This window comes from Sciurus vulgaris (assembly GCF_902686455.1).
Source record: "Sciurus vulgaris genome assembly, chromosome: 6".
NCBI lineage: Eukaryota > Metazoa > Chordata > Mammalia > Rodentia > Sciuridae > Sciurus > Sciurus vulgaris.
The window spans coordinates 95,273,732-95,292,659 of NC_136466.1; the positions used below are offsets into that span (position 1 = coordinate 95,273,732).

At 36.9% G+C, this 18,928-nt stretch overlaps 1 protein-coding gene across 1 annotated transcript in view; it reads right to left on the reverse strand.

Annotated features, from left to right (window-relative positions):
* Positions 1-18,928, reverse strand: part of ADGRV1 (adhesion G protein-coupled receptor V1) — a gene marked incomplete at its 5' end in the record, with an annotated part of 585,014 nt that overhangs the window by 82,744 nt on the left and 483,342 nt on the right. The window contains 1 exon segment of the mRNA XM_079143469.1: positions 8,362-8,519. Within this exon segment, the coding sequence (XP_078999595.1) occupies positions 8,362-8,519 (158 nt within the window).

The following is an 18,928-nucleotide window of genomic DNA, read 5'->3' on the forward strand; positions in this document are numbered from 1 at the left end:
CAGTCCCATTTCTTCTTTGGTTACATGTATACATGTAGAAATAAGGGGCTTCAACAGAAATTTAAGCTTTCAACTCATTATTTTATTTTTTACTCTTCATATGGATGTCCAAAGCCTTCAGAAACTACTAATGTTATTGTTCTAGAAGTTTTTTTTAATGCAATTCTGGGAATCAAATCCAGGGCTCACAACATGTGAGACAATACCACGGAGCTACATCTCCAATCCTGTTCTATTAAATCCTAAATGTTTTCAAAAACAAAGACGAAGAAAACAAATTAAGACAACATATCATCTGTAGGCACAAGGATTTTTGATTCAAATCTGTGAATATTGAGGTCACAGATATAAATCTAATCAGAGGATGAATATCCATGATGTATCCATAATGTATCCTGAAATATTCAGATTTTTCCCACCAGTATGGGCTAAGTGTGGGAAGACTGCTCACAGAGATTTTTGAAGTCCAAGTGGAAGAGACTGTTCATTGTATAGCAAAAAGGTCTGTGGTTTTCCTTAGGTCTCTAGGCATTGTTTTTGTATTTTCTTTTCAGCAATAAAACTGGGAGGAGACTGCAAATAAGCAGTTTGCTGCCAAGGACATGTGAAACCTGTTATGTTGGTCATTCTGGATCTCATTCAAGCACGTACTACTACTAGGTAAGAACACTTTTACTCTACATTAGCAGAAGCCCAGTTGTGCTTTAGGAAGAAAAATATCCTATTTTCCCATTTTTTATATATAAATGATGAGCATTTCTATAAGAAATAATATTTAAAATGACATTGACGTACTTACGGTTTTGATGTGGGACAAATGAGGGTTCTAGAACCAGAGAGTTCCAGCTATTGATTATATGTAAAGAAATGAGTGCAAAACTAAGTGATTTATTATTTGTCACAGCCCTGCAACTAGACAAGGTAGCCTTTCTGCTCAGTGTGGTGTCTGCTGGGGTTGGAACCTACAAGAAGGTTTGTTTGTTCATATATCTGGAATCAGATTGGGCTGCCTGAAACAACTACAGGTTGACTTAATACATCTTTCCACATTTCTGTTCCACATGACCAGTTTGGGATTTCTACCACTGTGGTCATCTCAGTGTAATTGGACATATGTGGTGGCTGGCTTCCAAGAGAAAGGAAGTCAAAATAACTGGTCCTCTGAGCAGCTACACCCATTATGTAACAACATCACTTCCATCACATTATATTTACCTAAGCAAGACCAAAGTCAATCCAGGTGTCTAAAAGGACAAGTAGACCCCACCCTTGGATGTGAGGATTAGCCTCCATTTCTAAAAAGAAGGGAAATATCTGATGGCAGTAATCTTTGGAGACTAACACCATATATTTTATTTATTTGGGACTCTTTCTCTTTTCTCTTTTTCTTTTGAAAATCATGAGTTTCTTGGAACTCAATTTGAAAATTTTACAATGTCAGGAGTAAAAATGTCACTCACCTTTAGGTTGTAATGGATGAAATTTTGTAATATTCATTATAATAAGCTTTCAACAATTTTTATAATAGAAATGGAATCCTGATTTAATTTACTAGTGTTGTTCTCTCTCAGGATGAAGAAATGGAATTTCATAAGAAATAGAAGCACTAATCCTCAAATAATGCTCCCAGGTAAGAGAAGTGGCCATTACAATGCTAGGAGATTTTGAATGCCTCAGGTTCACATTACCCATGGTCAACTGGATCAAGCCACCTTTCCATTTTTAAACATCATATTTAAATCTATGTGTGGGATTTTTTATAACAAAGGGATTTGTAATCACCTACTTCCTCTTTTTATTCAAATTAATTTTCTTCCCCTGGTCCATGAATCATCCCTCACATAAGAACTGGCTGATGAATCAGAAAGGAGTCAGCAAATTCTAATGAGTCTAAAAGGAGAGACAAGCTTATCATTGCCAGAGATCAAAACTAACTATACCTGAAAATTATAGGCTTTGTTTAAAATGCTGTTTGAGACTCTGAAATTTAGTTTAGTATACCTTTATCATGACTCATTCTTCTGTTGCATCCAACCCACTGAAGGGAGGAGGCAGCTAATGGATCTCACTAAAAGTCACTGACCTTCAATCATTCAGTTCATAGCAGTCAGGGGTCCCAAAGCCAAGCCATTATGCTGTCCCAAGCCATGCCCAGGGACAGAAGGGAATGAGGTGGGGGACATGTATAGCACTGAGTGTATTACCTTTCCTAGGATAGCTCTTTCTTTTGGATTTCATTGAGTTTATTTGAACTCTGAAATTAAGTGATGTCAGAAGCAAAAATATCACTCAAAATGTAGACCATAAGATATTGATAATTGTATTCATTAGGACCAACAAAAATATTGGGGAAGTTGCCTGTTTTAATGAACATCTAATCTGCATAGGGAGTTATTGTTTGGAGAACAATTCTACAGAAATTATGCAAGCTTCCAGGGCCTAACACATTTTTTTTTTCCTAACAAAATTTTTGATGTAAGCTCTTCAATTCAAATACATTTGGTTCTGGTGTAAACTAATTGCATCTGCTCATCAAACCTATAATTCTAGGTAAGGAAATAATCATAATTGTTCTGATTATTAATTAAAAAACCCAGCTTGGCCATAAAAGAGATTATAAATTGAACCTTCTTTCTCAAAATGCACCTTATTCATTGTTAAAAATGATATATAAATAACCTCAAGCCCTGACAATGTATGACCAAGAATACTTAAAATACTTAAAATATAGTATAAATTGTATTATAGGAAATTGAATTTTTATAAGAAAAGGGATTTATCTTTTTTTTTTTTTTTTTTTTTTTTTTTTTTGTGGCGAGGAGTACCAGGGATTGGACTCAGGGGCACTCAACCACTGAGCAACATCCCCAGCCCTATTTTGTATTTTATTTAGAGATAGGATCTCACTGAGTTGCTTAGTGCCTTACTGTTGCTGAGGCTGGCTTTGAACTTGTGATCTTCCTGTCTCAGTCTCCTGAGCCACTGGAATTACAGTCATGTGCCACTGCATCCGGCCTATCTTTTACTCTTAATTTACTTCTAGAAAATGTAGTTCTCATAATACTTTCTGATAGTCTACAAAAACTCATCTAGTTAAAGAATGCAGGGAAAAATACAATTAAACTATCAGCCATCTAAAAGCCTTACGACAAGGACTGTATTGCATTCTTGGAACTGCAGAGAACTAAGTTGGATTGCTTGAGACACATTAGAACCACACTCCTCAGGTGCTAAGAGTACAAAGAGGTGTAAAACGAGCAGGCAAGAGTAGAGATACCAGGCTGTGTGTTGCCTTTGAAGCTTGACTGTCAGAGAACTGAGCTGCATTTGCTTACGCTGTAGACTGAGCTCCTGAGAAGGGCTTATGCCATTTATCCTAAGAAGGTACAATATTAGAAGCAAAGAAAAGTTGCTTCCTATGTATATTTCCAAAACTATAGACATGGAGCTTTCAAAATGTACTTAATATTATGCTAATATGCTCCATTTTTCATCACTCTCCCTTTTATGAATGAAAGCATTTATTTCATATGTAGTTATGGTTCTTTCTTTAATTCTGGAAAATTCTCAACCATTACCTCTTCAAATCATGCTTTTCCACCATCCCCTGGTTCTTTTCTCCTGACAATCAATTTATTCTTATGCCTTTTGGTTTGTTTCCATGTTTTCTCTCTTTTTTTTAATATTCCTTTGTGAATTCCTCAATTGTATCTTTAAAATCAAATTCATTAATTCCCTCTTCTCTATCTCACCCAGAGTTTATCTCACATATTAAGATATTTTTAAATTTCAATAGTATATTTCACATTACTATGATTTCTGAAATTATTTTACATTCATGTTTGTCCACTGTCATTTGCTTATATTCATTTTTGGTTTTGTTTTGTTTAAATGCTTTTAATGAATATATCATACTTTCAGGGGTTTACTGTCAAACTTTTTCTGTGAAGATCCAAATAGTAAACATTGTTAGATTCTAAAGGCCACATGCTCTCAGTACTCAACTTAGCATTGTGAAAGCAATCATAGACAATATATAAACAAATGGGCATGGCTGGGTTATTAAAAAAATCTTTATTTAAAAAACAGGGGCTAGAGATATAGCTCAGTTGGTAGAATGCTTGCCTGTCAAGCACAAGGTACTGGGTTCAATCCCCAGCACCACAAAAAAATAAAATAATAAAAAATAGGTCACTAAGTGGGGCATGGTGGTGCACACCTGTAATCCCAGTGGCTCAGGAGGCTGACGCAGGAGGATCCAGAGTTCAAAGCCAGCCTCAGCAACTTAGCAAGGCACTTAGCAACTAAGCTAGACTCTGTCTCTAAATAAAATGTAAAAAGAGACTGGGGATGTGGCTCAGTGATTAAGCACCCGCTTCAATTCTCAGTACTCTTCTCCCCTCTGACCAATAAAAAGGTCAGCAGCCAGGTACAGTGGTGCTGACCTGTAAACCCTGCACTCAAGAGGCTGAGGTAGGAAGATCTCTTAAGCCTACCAGTTTGAGACCAGCCTGGCAAAGCAATCACACCTTATCACAAACAAACAAGCAAACAAACAAGAACAGGTCATGGCACACATTTTGGGAAAACAGTTTGACAGATCCTCAGATAGTCAAGCATAATGTTACCATATGACCCAGCAATTGTACTGCCACATATACCTGAGAGAAATTTTAAAAAGTCAATATAAAACCTGAATATAAATGTTCTTACCATTATTATTCATAAAAGTCAAAAAACGAAAACAAACCAAATGCCCATTAACTGATGGAGAGATTTACACAGTAGTATATCCACATAGTGGACTATTATTTGGCAATATAATGGAACTAGATATTAACACATTACAACATTGATGAGCCTTGAAAACATTAGGCTAAGTGAAAGAAACAAGATACACGAGCCCACATATTCTAAGATTCTACTGTACGAAATGTCAGGAACAGACACTTGGAGAGAGAGAAGGTTGACTGGTGGTTGCTTAGGGCTCAGATGAGTGGAGAATGGATGAGTGACTATGCTGATGGGTAGGATATTTCTTTTTGGGATTTTGAACATGTTCTAAAAGTAGACTGTAGTGATAGTTACACAACCATGTAAACATACTAAAAAGCCATCCAACTGTACAATTTAAACAGAGGAACTTTATGGCATGTAAATTGTTATCTCGATAAATGTTTTGAAAAGTAAATAAAGTGGAGAAACAATTAGGCGAGTAGCCCATAGGGTCAATTTGTTCTTTCCTGTTCCATATTTTTGAGGATTCTAACACGTTTATTCAAAATTACTTACAAATCACTCTGTTTTTAAAAATTCTTGTGGATTTAATTGCTCTTTTTGATTTTAAGCACCTTGTTAGTTTTCTTTCTGTTTTGGAGAATTCTAGATATGCACATGATCTTGAGTGGAAAGTATTTGCTCCTTTTCTTTTTCTCTGATTTTCTCTCTGGTTACCTTTTCCATTGAAAGGTTTTGATTTTGCCTCCTCTCAGCCCTCCTATGGCTCCCAGTCCAAAAAAGAGAACTATTTTGATGTCTTGGGCCTTCTGTCTCCATGGTGACTTCATGGACAGGTAGATATGGTGTGAACTCTAAACACTTGGCCTTGGTACTTATTGAGATGTGTTGATTCCTTTAAGGCTTCCTGGGCTTCTGCAGCAGCTCCTTTCTTTTCAGGCAGCATCTATTGCTCTAGTCTGTCATGGGTGAGGGCATTTTAGTTCCCATTTCACTACCACAGCAGAGGGATTCTTTGACATCTACCTGATTCTGATTATTAATTTAGTCATTTATTCAACAAATATTGTTTCTGTTATTCACACTCTGCAAGGTTCTAGGGATACAAAGATGAATATTAAATGTCTCTTGTCCTATTTAGTAAAGGAATCAACATACGCACCTAAACACTTGCTCTATGACAAGTTCTATGACAGTAGGAATAAGTAAGGTCATGAAAGAGGGAACAGGTAATTCTTATCTGCTGCAATTCTATAAAGAGGAAATTCTAAAGGCTTCAAATAAGTTAGTAGACTGAGACCTTTGGGAATTTTTGTAAGAGAAGTGCAGTGAGGCCAATGGGAACTACCTTATCAAACGTGCCATTTTTACTTAGATTATGGGTTATATGGAACAGCATTGGAAAATTAATGAAGATTACGGGAGGGTGAGCAGCCCCTTCCACTTCTATCATTCATCCCCATGCTCCCTTATCACTTACTGAGCACATAGGTGTTATCAACTTATCATGAGATGCTCAAAGTAGAGGCCCCTTTATGTGAGAAGCATGGCAATGTCAGGTTTTAGGAAATGAGTAAATAGATTGGCAATGTCAGACTGCAGAATAAATAGTTAACAGGAGCAAGCTGTGGGGACTCCTGTGGGCTAAGGAGTCTAGGCTTCTAGTTTAGAGAATGAAGACGACCTTGGTTGACTACAATGATGAAAAGTGAAGGTATTCACTTTACGCTTTTGAAATATGACGTCTCATATAGCAAAATAGAGAAGACTAGAAAAAGAGAGACTAATCAAAGTCCAAATATTATCTCAACTATTGGATTGAATTATCATAAGAACAGGGAAATTAGAAATATCATAATATTTGAAAACTAGAACAAAGCAATGCTTCTATTAATAATATTTCATTTCAAGAGGGGGCTCCCTAGTTGAAACAGAACTGTGCTGGAACTTTAAGCATTATGTTCAATGCTCGAGAGATGTTTTTCAGATAATTGAGTACAGTTTTATCTATTACATCAGTGATGGCTCATATCCAAGAGGTGTATGGAGTGATTTAGGCCTGTGAAGATTAACTCATTGTGTTAGCTCCTCACATATCACAATTAATAATATGCAAACACTGGTAATAAAAAAAAAAAAACTAACAAAATTTATCATCTAAGGAGAGGGAAAAAACTCAACCTTTCTCTCCAAAAAGCAACATGCATTTCAAGAAAATGAATCCAAGTTGAATAAAGAACAGCTTCTGGATAAATTCTGTGTCCCCATAAAAAGTAGAACTCAGGAGCCTGAGGTAAGAGGATCGCAAGTTCAAGGCTAGTCTCTGCAACTTAGTGAGGCCCTAAGCAATTTAGTGAAACCCTGTCTCAAAATTAAAAAAAAAAAAAAAAAAAAGCTTTGGGGATGTAGCTCAGTGTAAAGTATCCTTGAGTTCAATCCCCAGTACCAAAAAAATAAAAAAAAAGAAAATTAATAATATTTCTACATTATGAATTATTTTTATTGAAGAATTTAAGGTTACTCATAATTTTAAATAATATTTATTCCTACATAATGACCACATGTGGAATGAGAGAAAATAGAGAAAAGCTAGCTAGATACCACTATCCTAAAACAACCACATGAACTAATACAAGTCTCTTCTCTTTATCCTATTAGTAAAAAATTTTTTGCGCCTTCCTGATCCAGTTCATGAACTTTTTTTTTTAATGTTAAAGTGACATAAATGACAATATTTATTGAGCCCTTTATAGTATATTGGGCACTATTCTAGGGATTTCCTATGTGATATCCTGCTTAAATTGTGACAGGCACTTTAAAATGTGAATAATTCCACTAAGAGTGCCATTCATTTGACTTCAGATCTATAAATGCTTAGAAAAGAGAGGATCATGGGCCTAAGAAGGATCCTCCATGCTGTATCTTGATGACTCACCCAACACTTCAGTGAGAATTTTTGTCTGTAGGTGTGTGGTTATTGTTCCTATTTAAGAAAATTCCCAGGAGACTGGAATCTAAGGACAACAACAAAAAAAAGAACCAGATCATAAAAACCTGTGCTAAGTGTGATTCAAAGGGAAAAAATGAACTGCAGTGAAAGCCAATTTGAGCTGGAAAGACTTGTGCTCTTAAGTAACCGGACATGTGTAGTCACTTAGGAAGCTGTCTGATTACATATGTTTTTAAACATCTGTCAGCACAATCAGAGGGCCACATGCAGAATATAGTGCTTGTGAGCATTGTGGAGGTTTGTTCACCTGTGAAGAAGTCTCAGAATCTCCAGGAAATGAATCGGTTTCACAGGTTGAGTGCAAGTTATTATTGCATGAGTCGAGGAAAGCTTGGGAAACAGCTTCCAGTCTGTGTGACTCATTCACATGGACATTAATACCTTTGGGAAAAAACTGGCAGCAGCAGGCCAGCCTACAGGGCCCTGAAGAAAGAGATGTCAGAAGCATCAGAAGCACCAGAAGCAGGAGACACTGAGGAGCTGAGGCTTAGCTTAAGCCTCAAAGCTAAAAGCTGAGCCTAACGCCACTGTTTTTTAATTAAAAAATATTCACTGACATTTCCCACCACTGAAAAGTTCCCATCTCCAAAATGCAAATATGGTTCCTTTCAAACCTGCAGCGTTGGTTCTCCCTCTGAAGACATCATCATAGGCTTTCCACTGTGGCTTCACTTGGTAGGCATGGATGAACACCACGAACACCACCACAAGGCACATCAATGGGACAAGAGCCGCAGTAAACAAGGCTGCATAGATATTTGGAATGAAACATCTGGAAGACAGTAGGGAAGAGAGAGCTCAGACAACTTCAATATAAATATATTTCTCAATTCAGAATGTGTTACTTCACCACTTACACTAGTTCTCTATATCTAGATGGTGGCCAACTCATACCTTTGTTAGACAAGAGGCTACCTACTAAAATCTACCCATGGCTTCACAAAGTAGGTTCTATGGAAGGTCCATATCCTGGAAAGCTCAGAAAACTGCAAAAAAGATTGTGGCCAAGTAAGTGTGAGAGATGCACACTGTATACATCTCAGAGATTCAAAAGATTTAAAAAGATTTTAAATCTCAGAGATTTAAAAAGGCTGTAGGAAGTCATAGAATCATGCCTGGACTCTGGAATCAGATTGGCACTGAATTCCAGTACCACATCTTAAATAATGAGTGAACTTTGCTTATTTCTTAACCTTTCTATACTTTCACTCATCTTTAGATAAGAAGGATAATAGTATTCAAGACAGAAGTTAGCTGTGAAAATTGAATTAATTCACAAAAGCACCTAGTAAATTTTGTGTAACCCACTGTTTCTAGACCTACAAATGGGTCCCTTTCTTTCTCTCTCTCTTACACACACTCACACACACAGGGACTTATGATAGGACTAATGTTCTTTGGAACAAGGTTTGAGAATCATTGATTTGCTCACTTCCAGGTTATGTTTCAAATTAGTCCATGTATTCCAGGGTAACAAGGGCTGCGGCTGCTTCTGCATAGAAGGACCATGGGTCCTTTTTTCATGTTCCTTCCTCCTTCTTTCCATTTTCTTACTTTCTGTTTCTCCCTATTTCTTCCCTCCCTTTGGGATCCTCCTCCTGGCAGGAGTCCAATTCAGGAAATAAAGGATGAAGGATTATGTAACTGCTAGGGAGTTAATAACAAAGCATTTCTTTGTCTTGCTTTTTCAGCTCCATCTTCTTGGTCTAAATGTTCCTTGGGCAGCAGGTGAAAGAAAGTGTTCTTTAAAGGCAAATCTGAGAGTTTTCTAGGACTCCACCCTGTCATATTCACAATCTTGGTTTTTGAGCAGATGACAGTTTTGTCATTCCTCAGCTATACATTTCCCTAAAATCCCTTGGGTCTCTCAAAAATGAAGGTTATTTTCCATTTAGAAGCTATATGCTGTGCAATTGTATCTCTTGTTCCTGGAGTTTACATAGAACAACATGTCCAAAGTAAACTTTATACTATATAAGTATGTAATTTGGTTACAGTACAATTACCAGAAAAATGGTTTTAAAGATATGACAGTTTTTACTCACAGGTCATATCATCCTCTTGTTCTTTACTAAAATCTTGCACAAAATTCTTTCTGTTACTTTATCATCATCTAAAACTGTACTTTTGAGATATGTATTCTAATACAGGACGTACCTCCTGAAAGTTACAAGACTATAAATTTAAATATAAGAAATCAAAGTAGAAGAGTGTCTCTTCTATTTTTTCCCAAATTCTTCTCCATTTTTGATACATAATATCTGTAAACCTATATTATAATACAGCCATAAACATTGGACTTTGAGAAAACTCAAGAAAAAGAACATATAACCTATTGAGAAAAAAACCTTAATTTCCAAAATATAGGTAATCAGAGAAATACCCATTCACTTGGGAAAATGGTGCCTCACTTTTACATTTAAACAGAGATACATTATTATTAAAGGCCTTACTCAGATATCACTTCCAATTAACATGACCTGTTAAATGTATTCTTTGTGTAAACAAGGCTCATTTTAACACATACTTCAAAACATACTCCGCATCTGCAAAGGGATGTCAGAATGATGAATTTCCTGGTTTTAGAATTTAATTTGGACAACACAAAGCCTGAATCCTTCCTTAAACACTCACCTGTATGCAGTAAGAACTGTTTCTTCTAGATAAAAGGTCCATGATTAAATAAAACAGGCCAACACTAATGGCCTTGATATTAAATACATTTCTGCCCTAAAAACAGTGTTCGCGTTGCTTACACATTATTTGTACAGTGGCTTCAAATGATATTTTTTTTTTCATCTGACTGATGGATCCAGAGACAGACTGGCCTAAAGCTGCTTAGATGAATTCAGATACTGATGGAGGAACACACTGCCTTATGTTTTGCCTTGAAAAATGTCATCACAGTTCAATTCATGGATGATTAGTAAACCGATTATGACTTGCTTTAGGAGTATAAAGCTTTGTCCAGAATGCTAAGGAATAGGTATGACTTTCCAATACCCACACTCTCCTTTGGCCACCAATAGGGAGAAGCTTTCCTTTCTATTTGAAAAACCTGCCTAACATTTTCCTTTACCTTAGAGAACAATCCTTGGAACATCATATCCAGATAGCGATTCGACATTGTTGTTAAAGAAAAATTGTGGCCATATAGGGGGCTGGAAGCATACAGGTATGTCCACCGTGCCTCTCGGGAAGAAAAGGGAATTCCTTAAGTGCTATTGCTCTTAAAAATCTCCTTTATAGCCCTTTTTGTTTGTATGATGACTTGACCATGATGGCTCATTGTTCAGAAAGAGGGGCAGGAAAATTACCAGATCCTGACTCTCCCCGTTTTCTCTATTTATGCAGAGTCCTATGAGTCATGACTTCTCATGAAGAGAAGACCCCTGACACTCCCCTAACTTCATTTTCCACATAACGTGGGATAGATCACAAAGAAGCAGGAGTTTGGTCCCACAGCATGCTGGTCTTGTTGGCAGCCCCTTCTGCTGTCCTTCTTACCTAAGGCATGGTAGTAAGGCAGGGCCCTCCCCATTGCCCACACCTGTCCAGTTACGCCTCCGCCCATCTCTCTGGAACAAAAACTACTTGTCTTTTGCACTCTGTCTTAGTCTCTCTCACTTCTGAGACACTAACATTTGCAAATGAGGTGGGCTATAAGGGTAAAATCACAAGTACAGGTAACAGAGCTGTCTACTCCTGAAATACAGACCATGGAAAGTAGGTAGCACAGGCCATGTCGTTACACATCCCCAAATTATAGCTCATATTCTTAACAACTTCTTATTTTAAATTCTCACTTAATGTTTCCTTTAAAGCTATTAGGCATTATTCTAATTTTCTGAGCAATATTGCCTGAATGGGATTTCTACTGGTATATCATCAAATTTACTACCTTTATTTAAAAGTGTCTAAGATAAATGAACTATCTCCTACCTTTGGGGAAAAAGAGTCTCACCACTCTGAATTTCCTGCAGTCTAACCAAATAAGTGATGCATCCAGGTAGTTCTGAGGATTAGATCACTTAAAAGTGATGCAGTATGTTAGGAAACTGTGGATATCATGTTAGAATAATTTCTGAACTAAGGCTGGGAACAAATTCTTGGAAAAACCAAATGTGAGAAATGAGCAGACTGAATGCTATGCACACACCAGGACTGTGAAAGGAGCTGATTAACATGCTGGCAGTCACTGCTTCAGGAATGGGTCTGGCAGACCCCAGAAGAGGAGATGAAGGCCATGAGGATTTGCTGTCTTATAAAAGAGCGAGGAGATTGTGTTCCTTGGAATCACCAGCTCATCCAGCTTCAAAAGACTCTGGTGACTCTTCTGGTGTTGGATGCTCTTCTGAGTTTTTGCAATCACATGACTAACTTTTGCTGTTCCCTTTTAAACTTTCATAGGTAATTTTTTTCCCCTTATTATTACCCACAGACAATGCCAATGTTTCAAAATCTTGTCAGGACTTCATTCTTTTCTCTATTTTTAGTCAGATGAAACAAGTCGGTACTGTCTCACGACCTTCAGTTCTCCCTCTTCCAAGTGTTCCCTCGGAACATTCCCAACGCCTTAGGTCACTTTCTAATTTAGTAAGATTATTACCTCCCCTCAGTATCACTTTATCCTTACTGAAATGTTTTCATTCACATTACCTAACTTGAATTTTAGAAATTTTGTGTGGGTGGCATGAGCATATTTCAATCTCTTATTCCTGTTTGAAATCAACCTAAGAAGGAGCTTAGAAGCAGAGGAGAGTCCTAAACTCCACTTACGAGCCCCAGACTGCATGCTGGAAACTCCCTGTACAGGAGATTGTGATTTGGGTTCATTTAAATTATACTTTAAAGCACAAGTTAACCCTGGCAAGTTCGAAGACAGGCAGCTGGGATACATCTGGGTTTCACAGGTAATGAAAAAGGACATAGGTAAAGAAAGACAAATAAACGTTTGTTTCCAAGGTCTTCTTTGTAAGTAGTTCTCGATAAGTCAGTGCTAATAGTTATGATTCACAGGCTCCTGTGCCAACCTCTGCTGGGGCAATCCCTTCGTGTTTCTTTCATTATAGATGTATTCATCAAAAGTTACAAATTTTGCTTCAACTGGCTTTTTCTCTATTTTTAGCCAGATGAAACAAGTCTTCTCCATTTGTAAACTCTTGTCGATACCCTACTTTACTTGAAGAGTAATGGAGATGGTCTGCCAGTTTCAGTCTATAAATTCACTTAAGGTATGGTCAATAAAGCATTGATCATCATTTATTGAAAACTAGTTTCTACTTGGTGTAGAGTACAATATACCTGTTTATTGGCTTTATTAGTTGAAGAATACAGATATTCTTTATATGGAATGTTATCCTTTATAAATAAAAAAATTATAACTAAGACTAGGAAATCATAAGTCAATACTTATGAGTTTAATATTCCTTTACTTGCATTCCCGACTTACATTCTTTTTAAAAATGATGCTCTTTTTAGTACAGTTTTTTTATTCACCTGAATTTATGTATATATGCATGAATTTACTTGTGTGTATGTATGTATTTCCTGGACTGTCCACAGTGACAGGAGAGGCTTAGAGAAACACTTTAAATACATTAACTTTTAAAAATGAATACACTTATGAAGACCAATGAAAAGGAAATAAAAGTTTGGGTTTAACCACCTGCAAGATATGAAAATATATTTCTCTTTCTTTGTGTTGTAGAGCATACAATAATTTTCACACCAAGGGGGCCCAACTGAATTTCCTTGAAGTCCAAACTTTAAACACAAATAATATTAAAATCAAATTGCTGATAAACTCCACAAAGTGAAGTGGAACATTAAGATAGATATGGACTTAGTGAGGGTGGAAGAGAATTATGTACAGTATTTCAGTATTTTCCTATGCTGAATGAGTTGGATAGTTAAGACTATCTAAAAATTACTATTACCACTGTTAGCAATCATTTCCGACGCATCACATATGAAATAATTCTTACATGCATTATTACACACAAATATCATAATAATTCTATTAGCTTTATTGTGTATGTGGAGAAAATGCCGCTTAAATTATAAAAGGTCAAATTGCTTGTAGTATAAACAGGCTCATTTGCCTTCACTGCTAGTTCTAGAATTCTAAAATGAGTCCCACGGTTCCAGTAAAGATACATTGGAGTTAATGGTGAACTTGCTGGTGTTTTCCTTGTGGACAGAGGCTGTAATATTTTCTCTGAATTTCTTAAGGGTTTTGCACATAAGAAACCCATAAGAAATGTTTAATGATTTAATTGATTTTTAGAAAACTTTGAAAAGCATTCACTTGAAAAATATGTGTAGACAATCCTGTATTTCATGTATAGCCACCTCAATCCAAAGCCAACCAATATTTGAATATCAGTCACATATCAGTTATGATGCTGGGCATGAAGGGGCCTAAAAAGATACCCTAGACATGGTCCCTTCTATCAAGGAGATCATATTTATGATAAATGCACAGTGCTTCTGAACCCAGTCTTCTCCTTGCAGTTGTGTTCTTTCATCTGTATCACCAGCACTGTCTGGAAGCTGTTAAAAACACAGAACCTCACACCCTATCACATGCTTATTCAGGAATCAGAACCAACTCTTTCACAAGATCCCCAGGTGTTTCCTATGTAGAGAAAAAAGTTTGAGAAGCACTCTGCTAGCCCATGCTCCGGACATAATTCACAAATTAGTCTTCACGTCCCTTTGGCAGTGAAGTTGAGGGACTGTGTAATACCAGGAAGAACCAGAGGTTTCAGAGCCCATGGTGGTTCTGGCAGCCTAAAGGACCAGAAGGAAAGAAAAACATCAGGAAGGAAAAATGATAAGAGAAGCAGAGATTGAAGATATTTAGAAGCCAAAATAAGCAATCTGAGCTTCAAGATGAAGAAAAGAATAGAGCATATAATGAAGTGAGAGGACACAGCAGATCTACAGGGTGGTGTGACAAGATGAGAGGGGGTGCTGGAATGCAGTGGGTATGGATAAGAGGGGCAAATTCACTTCTACTGCATCGACTTTTGAAGAAAAGGTTCCTGTGCACGTGAGTGCAATACACATATTCTATACCTACCTGTGTGGCTCAAGGTTCCTGGAGGGTGACCCTGTGCCACCTACCTTTATCTTCACACCCCCATGCACAGATGACCAACCCTGAGATGCATACCTAACTCAAAGAAGCCATTCTTCTGGCTTGTCTTTAACTTACAACTTGGGGCTCTGCTCTATAAATGGAGCTGAGACAGTTTATTTTATTTTATTTTATTTTTTGGCTATTGAGAATTTGACACAGAGAGTTGCTAGTTATTGATGAGCACTAGAACTAATATAAAGTTAGGACAAATGACCATAAAGGAGTAAATACACAATGAATATTCAGAAAAAATAGATAAAGACAACAGAGAGAGGGAAAGGGTGGGAAGAGAGTTCAGATGTTCACAACAACCCAGAAATGAGGAACTCTGTGGTCCCTGAAAGATAGAATATAGCTTTGGTTTCTAGCTGCTAATTCTAGGTCCTCTAAGGTCAAGGGTACCTCATTTTCTGCCTTAAATATCCATAGGAATGGCTGTGGCACACTTCTATAACCCTCCCCACCTGAACCTGAAGTAACTTCAGTGGGCTTTTATATGCAATATGATAGCCATAGTTAAACCACTGGTAGGGAGCAAGTGATAGAAAAAGAGAGTGAGCACACAACTGTTGGTTAAAAGATGTCACTCTTGACATACAGTAGGCTATCAGTACTATGTCTACCTGTTTAAGAGCTCACTTTGTACTGTGGTTAGTGTTACTAAAGCTATGTATTGATAGCTGCCTCAGAAAGAAGTCAACAATCAGGCTAATTTTTAAATACTTAATATGTACTCATGCTTATATTATTTGGAAGAATTAAGAAAAGAAAAATATGGGTAAAAACAGCAATATTACTTCATCAAATTAAAAAAGAACACATTTTAATTCACTGACTATTAAACTACCTAAAAATATGAAGCACTCAGTTATACCATATACATTAAAATACCATCAGGTATTATAAATAATTAGTTCCTAGTTAAAAAGACAGAGTTGTCCATATTCCTGTATCATTAAAAAGGCAAACGATATTTACAGATAATTCCAAAGATGAATAATAGACTCAAAAGTATTAATAGAAATGATGAAAACAAGTCTGCAAATCATGATACACCAAATGACTCTTCCCCCCACCCCCAAGAAACTTAAGCCTGAGCAGCCTGTTCCCTGAACAATTTGATGATACTGTTAAAATCTGTGGGACACTCTCACCAACTTCACTCTAGATAGGTTCCAGTGAATTGAACCCCTTTAGAATCTCATCCAAATAAGGTTAAGCTGTCATGTTATTGTTTGCACGCACTAATGCTCTGTGTTCTCTAATAAAACCAAATGTATTAGAAAATGTCACTGTTTAAGGGCATTCAAAGGTGTCCTGCCCCTACTCTTTTTCACCAAGTCTCTGAGCAGCTGGCTAAAAAATTTTTATAATCATACTATCTCCTTGTTTCTGAGAGTGGTAAAATTACAGGTCTTCATAATTCTTTTAACAAAAAATATGTTTACAGAGGTTAATTATGAAATTACAAGATTTATGTTCAGAGTTTATTGATGTTCTCTCTTTGCACTCTCTTTACCCCATGTGACTTCATCTACAGCACTGGTGGACACTGCTGCAGGTGACACTCAGATTTATGGTTCTCGGGGGAAAGCTCATTTTGCAAGCAGGATGTAGTTGTTTCACATCTTAGGTTGATACAATTATTTATCTTAAAAATTTTATATAGAAGCAATTTTTATTCTTCATGTTTTTAAAAAATGAGATTTCTATGAACTCAAAACATTAATACCTTAGAAGAAATTGGGGTTGGGGTTCATATGACATGTTAGCAATTTTTTTTTTTTTTTGTGGTTCCAGGGATCGAATCTAGGGACTTTAACAGTTGAGCCACATCCCCAGCCGGTTTTATTTTTTATTTTGAGACCTGGTCTCGCTAAGTTGCTCAGGGCCTCACTGAGTTGCTGAGGCTGACCTTGAACTTGCAAACCTGTCTCAGCTTCGCAAGCCACTGGGATTACATGCATGCACCACCCTATTCGGCTGTTAGCATAAATCTTATTTCCTTTTCCTGATGAAAAAAGTTTGTAGGCTTTGAAGTGATCCCTTCCAAATACTCTTAAATAACCTTGTGTATGCTTCATTTACATTCCATGATAAATGTGAGAAAGGAAGTGTAGTTCTCTGTTTATGAGACTGTTATCAGGGTGCACTCGATTGAGAATATATGGTTTGAGGGGTGAAAAATCTTCATAGCACTGTGATGATTTTTCAAAGGGGTAAAAATGATTTTATAGAAGGATAATTCAACTTTTAAAAATTATTCACCATATTTTGCAGAACAGTGGCCACCTTACGTTGCCCTGGAAATTAGGCCCATAAATTCTCTGGATTACTTCTACAACATTCCTTGCAGTGTTCAACACTCAGTTGCACCCTTACCTTTGACCTTCTATCTTCATGTTGAAATTTATATTAGACAGCAGTAACTGGTGCTCTTAAATGATAACTTAAAATCATTAAGAAATTGTTCACTGAAGTTAGTCATCCTCTGTATAAAATATATTATATACTTCCTTAAACGCTAAGTAAAATTTAAGCATAATGTCTGAATACAGTAAGGACACTTTTAACCATTGAAAGAAGAATGTGAGTGAGGTTAAAAGTTAGTCATTTTAAGGCCATTATCTCAAGTTGTAGATAATATAATTATGTCTCAACTCTAGTAACTCTGTTGCAGAGCTGATATCAATCCTGTAATACTGAATTTTAAAAAGCTTATTGACCTAATAACTGTTCATATTTGTGGAATATAATGTGGTGTTTAAATACATAAGCAATGATCAATCCAGGGTAATCACCATATCCATTATCCATGCTGAAGTTGGATAATCTTTTGGTCCCCAAAGTGGCTGCATTGAAAGATGGTGGAACCTTTAAGAGGTGGTACCTAGTGGGAGTTCCAAGGGCAACTGGGAGCATGAGGGAGTTCACATGTGACCTTTTGAGAGAGAATTGCTATAAAAGGAGCGTGCTGGTCTCACCCAGCTCTCTGTTTCCCTGCTCCAGATACAATCTTCTTGCCCTGCAGGTGCTCCCACCACTGTTATCTACCATGAGGTGAAGCAGTTAAAAGAGGACTCTCAACACAGAGCCTGCACTATGCTCTTTGGACTCTAAACCTACAGAAGTGATAGGTGAATAATCTTCTTTTCTCCATAATTAGCCTATTTCAGATATTTCATAAGAGTGATAAAAAGCTGACTAATACATACACTTACTATTTCTTTGTGGTAGGAGCATTCAAAAAACCTCTCTTCCAGCTATTTAGAAATATGCAACACATTGTTAACTAGGGTCACCTAACTGTACCACAGAACAACAGACCTGTTTTCCTCCTGTTGTAAATTTGCAGTCATTGGTCAACCTCCCTCTAATCTTCCCCTTCTCTCTTCCCTCTGCAGGCTCTGGTGACCAAGATTCTACTCTACTTCTATAAGGTCATCTTTTTTTTAGACTCATATGACCTCATATGAGTGAGGTCATGTGCTATGTCTTCTTCATCTTTACATTTCTCAGTGCATAGTGTCTTATTGTTCTCTGTGGTCAACATACTGCACAAAGGGACACCAGAACTTCTAGTTCCTATCGAACTGTAACTTTAGTACCTACCTGTCAACCTGTCCCCATCTCTCCATTTCCTACACTCCCAGCTTCTAGTAAACACCATTCTACTCTGAACTTCTAGGAGATTAACTTTTTCATATTCCACATGAGTGAGATCACATGGACTTATCTTTCTGTGCCTGGCCTTCTTTACTTTATGGAACGTCCTTCAGTTCTACCTGTGTTGCTGCAATCAACAGAACTCCATCCTTTTAATTGGCTGTGTAACATTCTATTTTCCTTATCCATCTATTGTCAAACATACAGGTTGAATACAAATCTTCATTATCATGAATAGTGCTTCAATAAACATGGAAGTGCAGATATCTCTTTAACATACTGATTTAACTTTCTTGGTATTTATACTCAGTAGTGAGATTTCTGAACCATATTGGAATTCTATTTTGAGTTTTTTTCCTGTTTTCTGT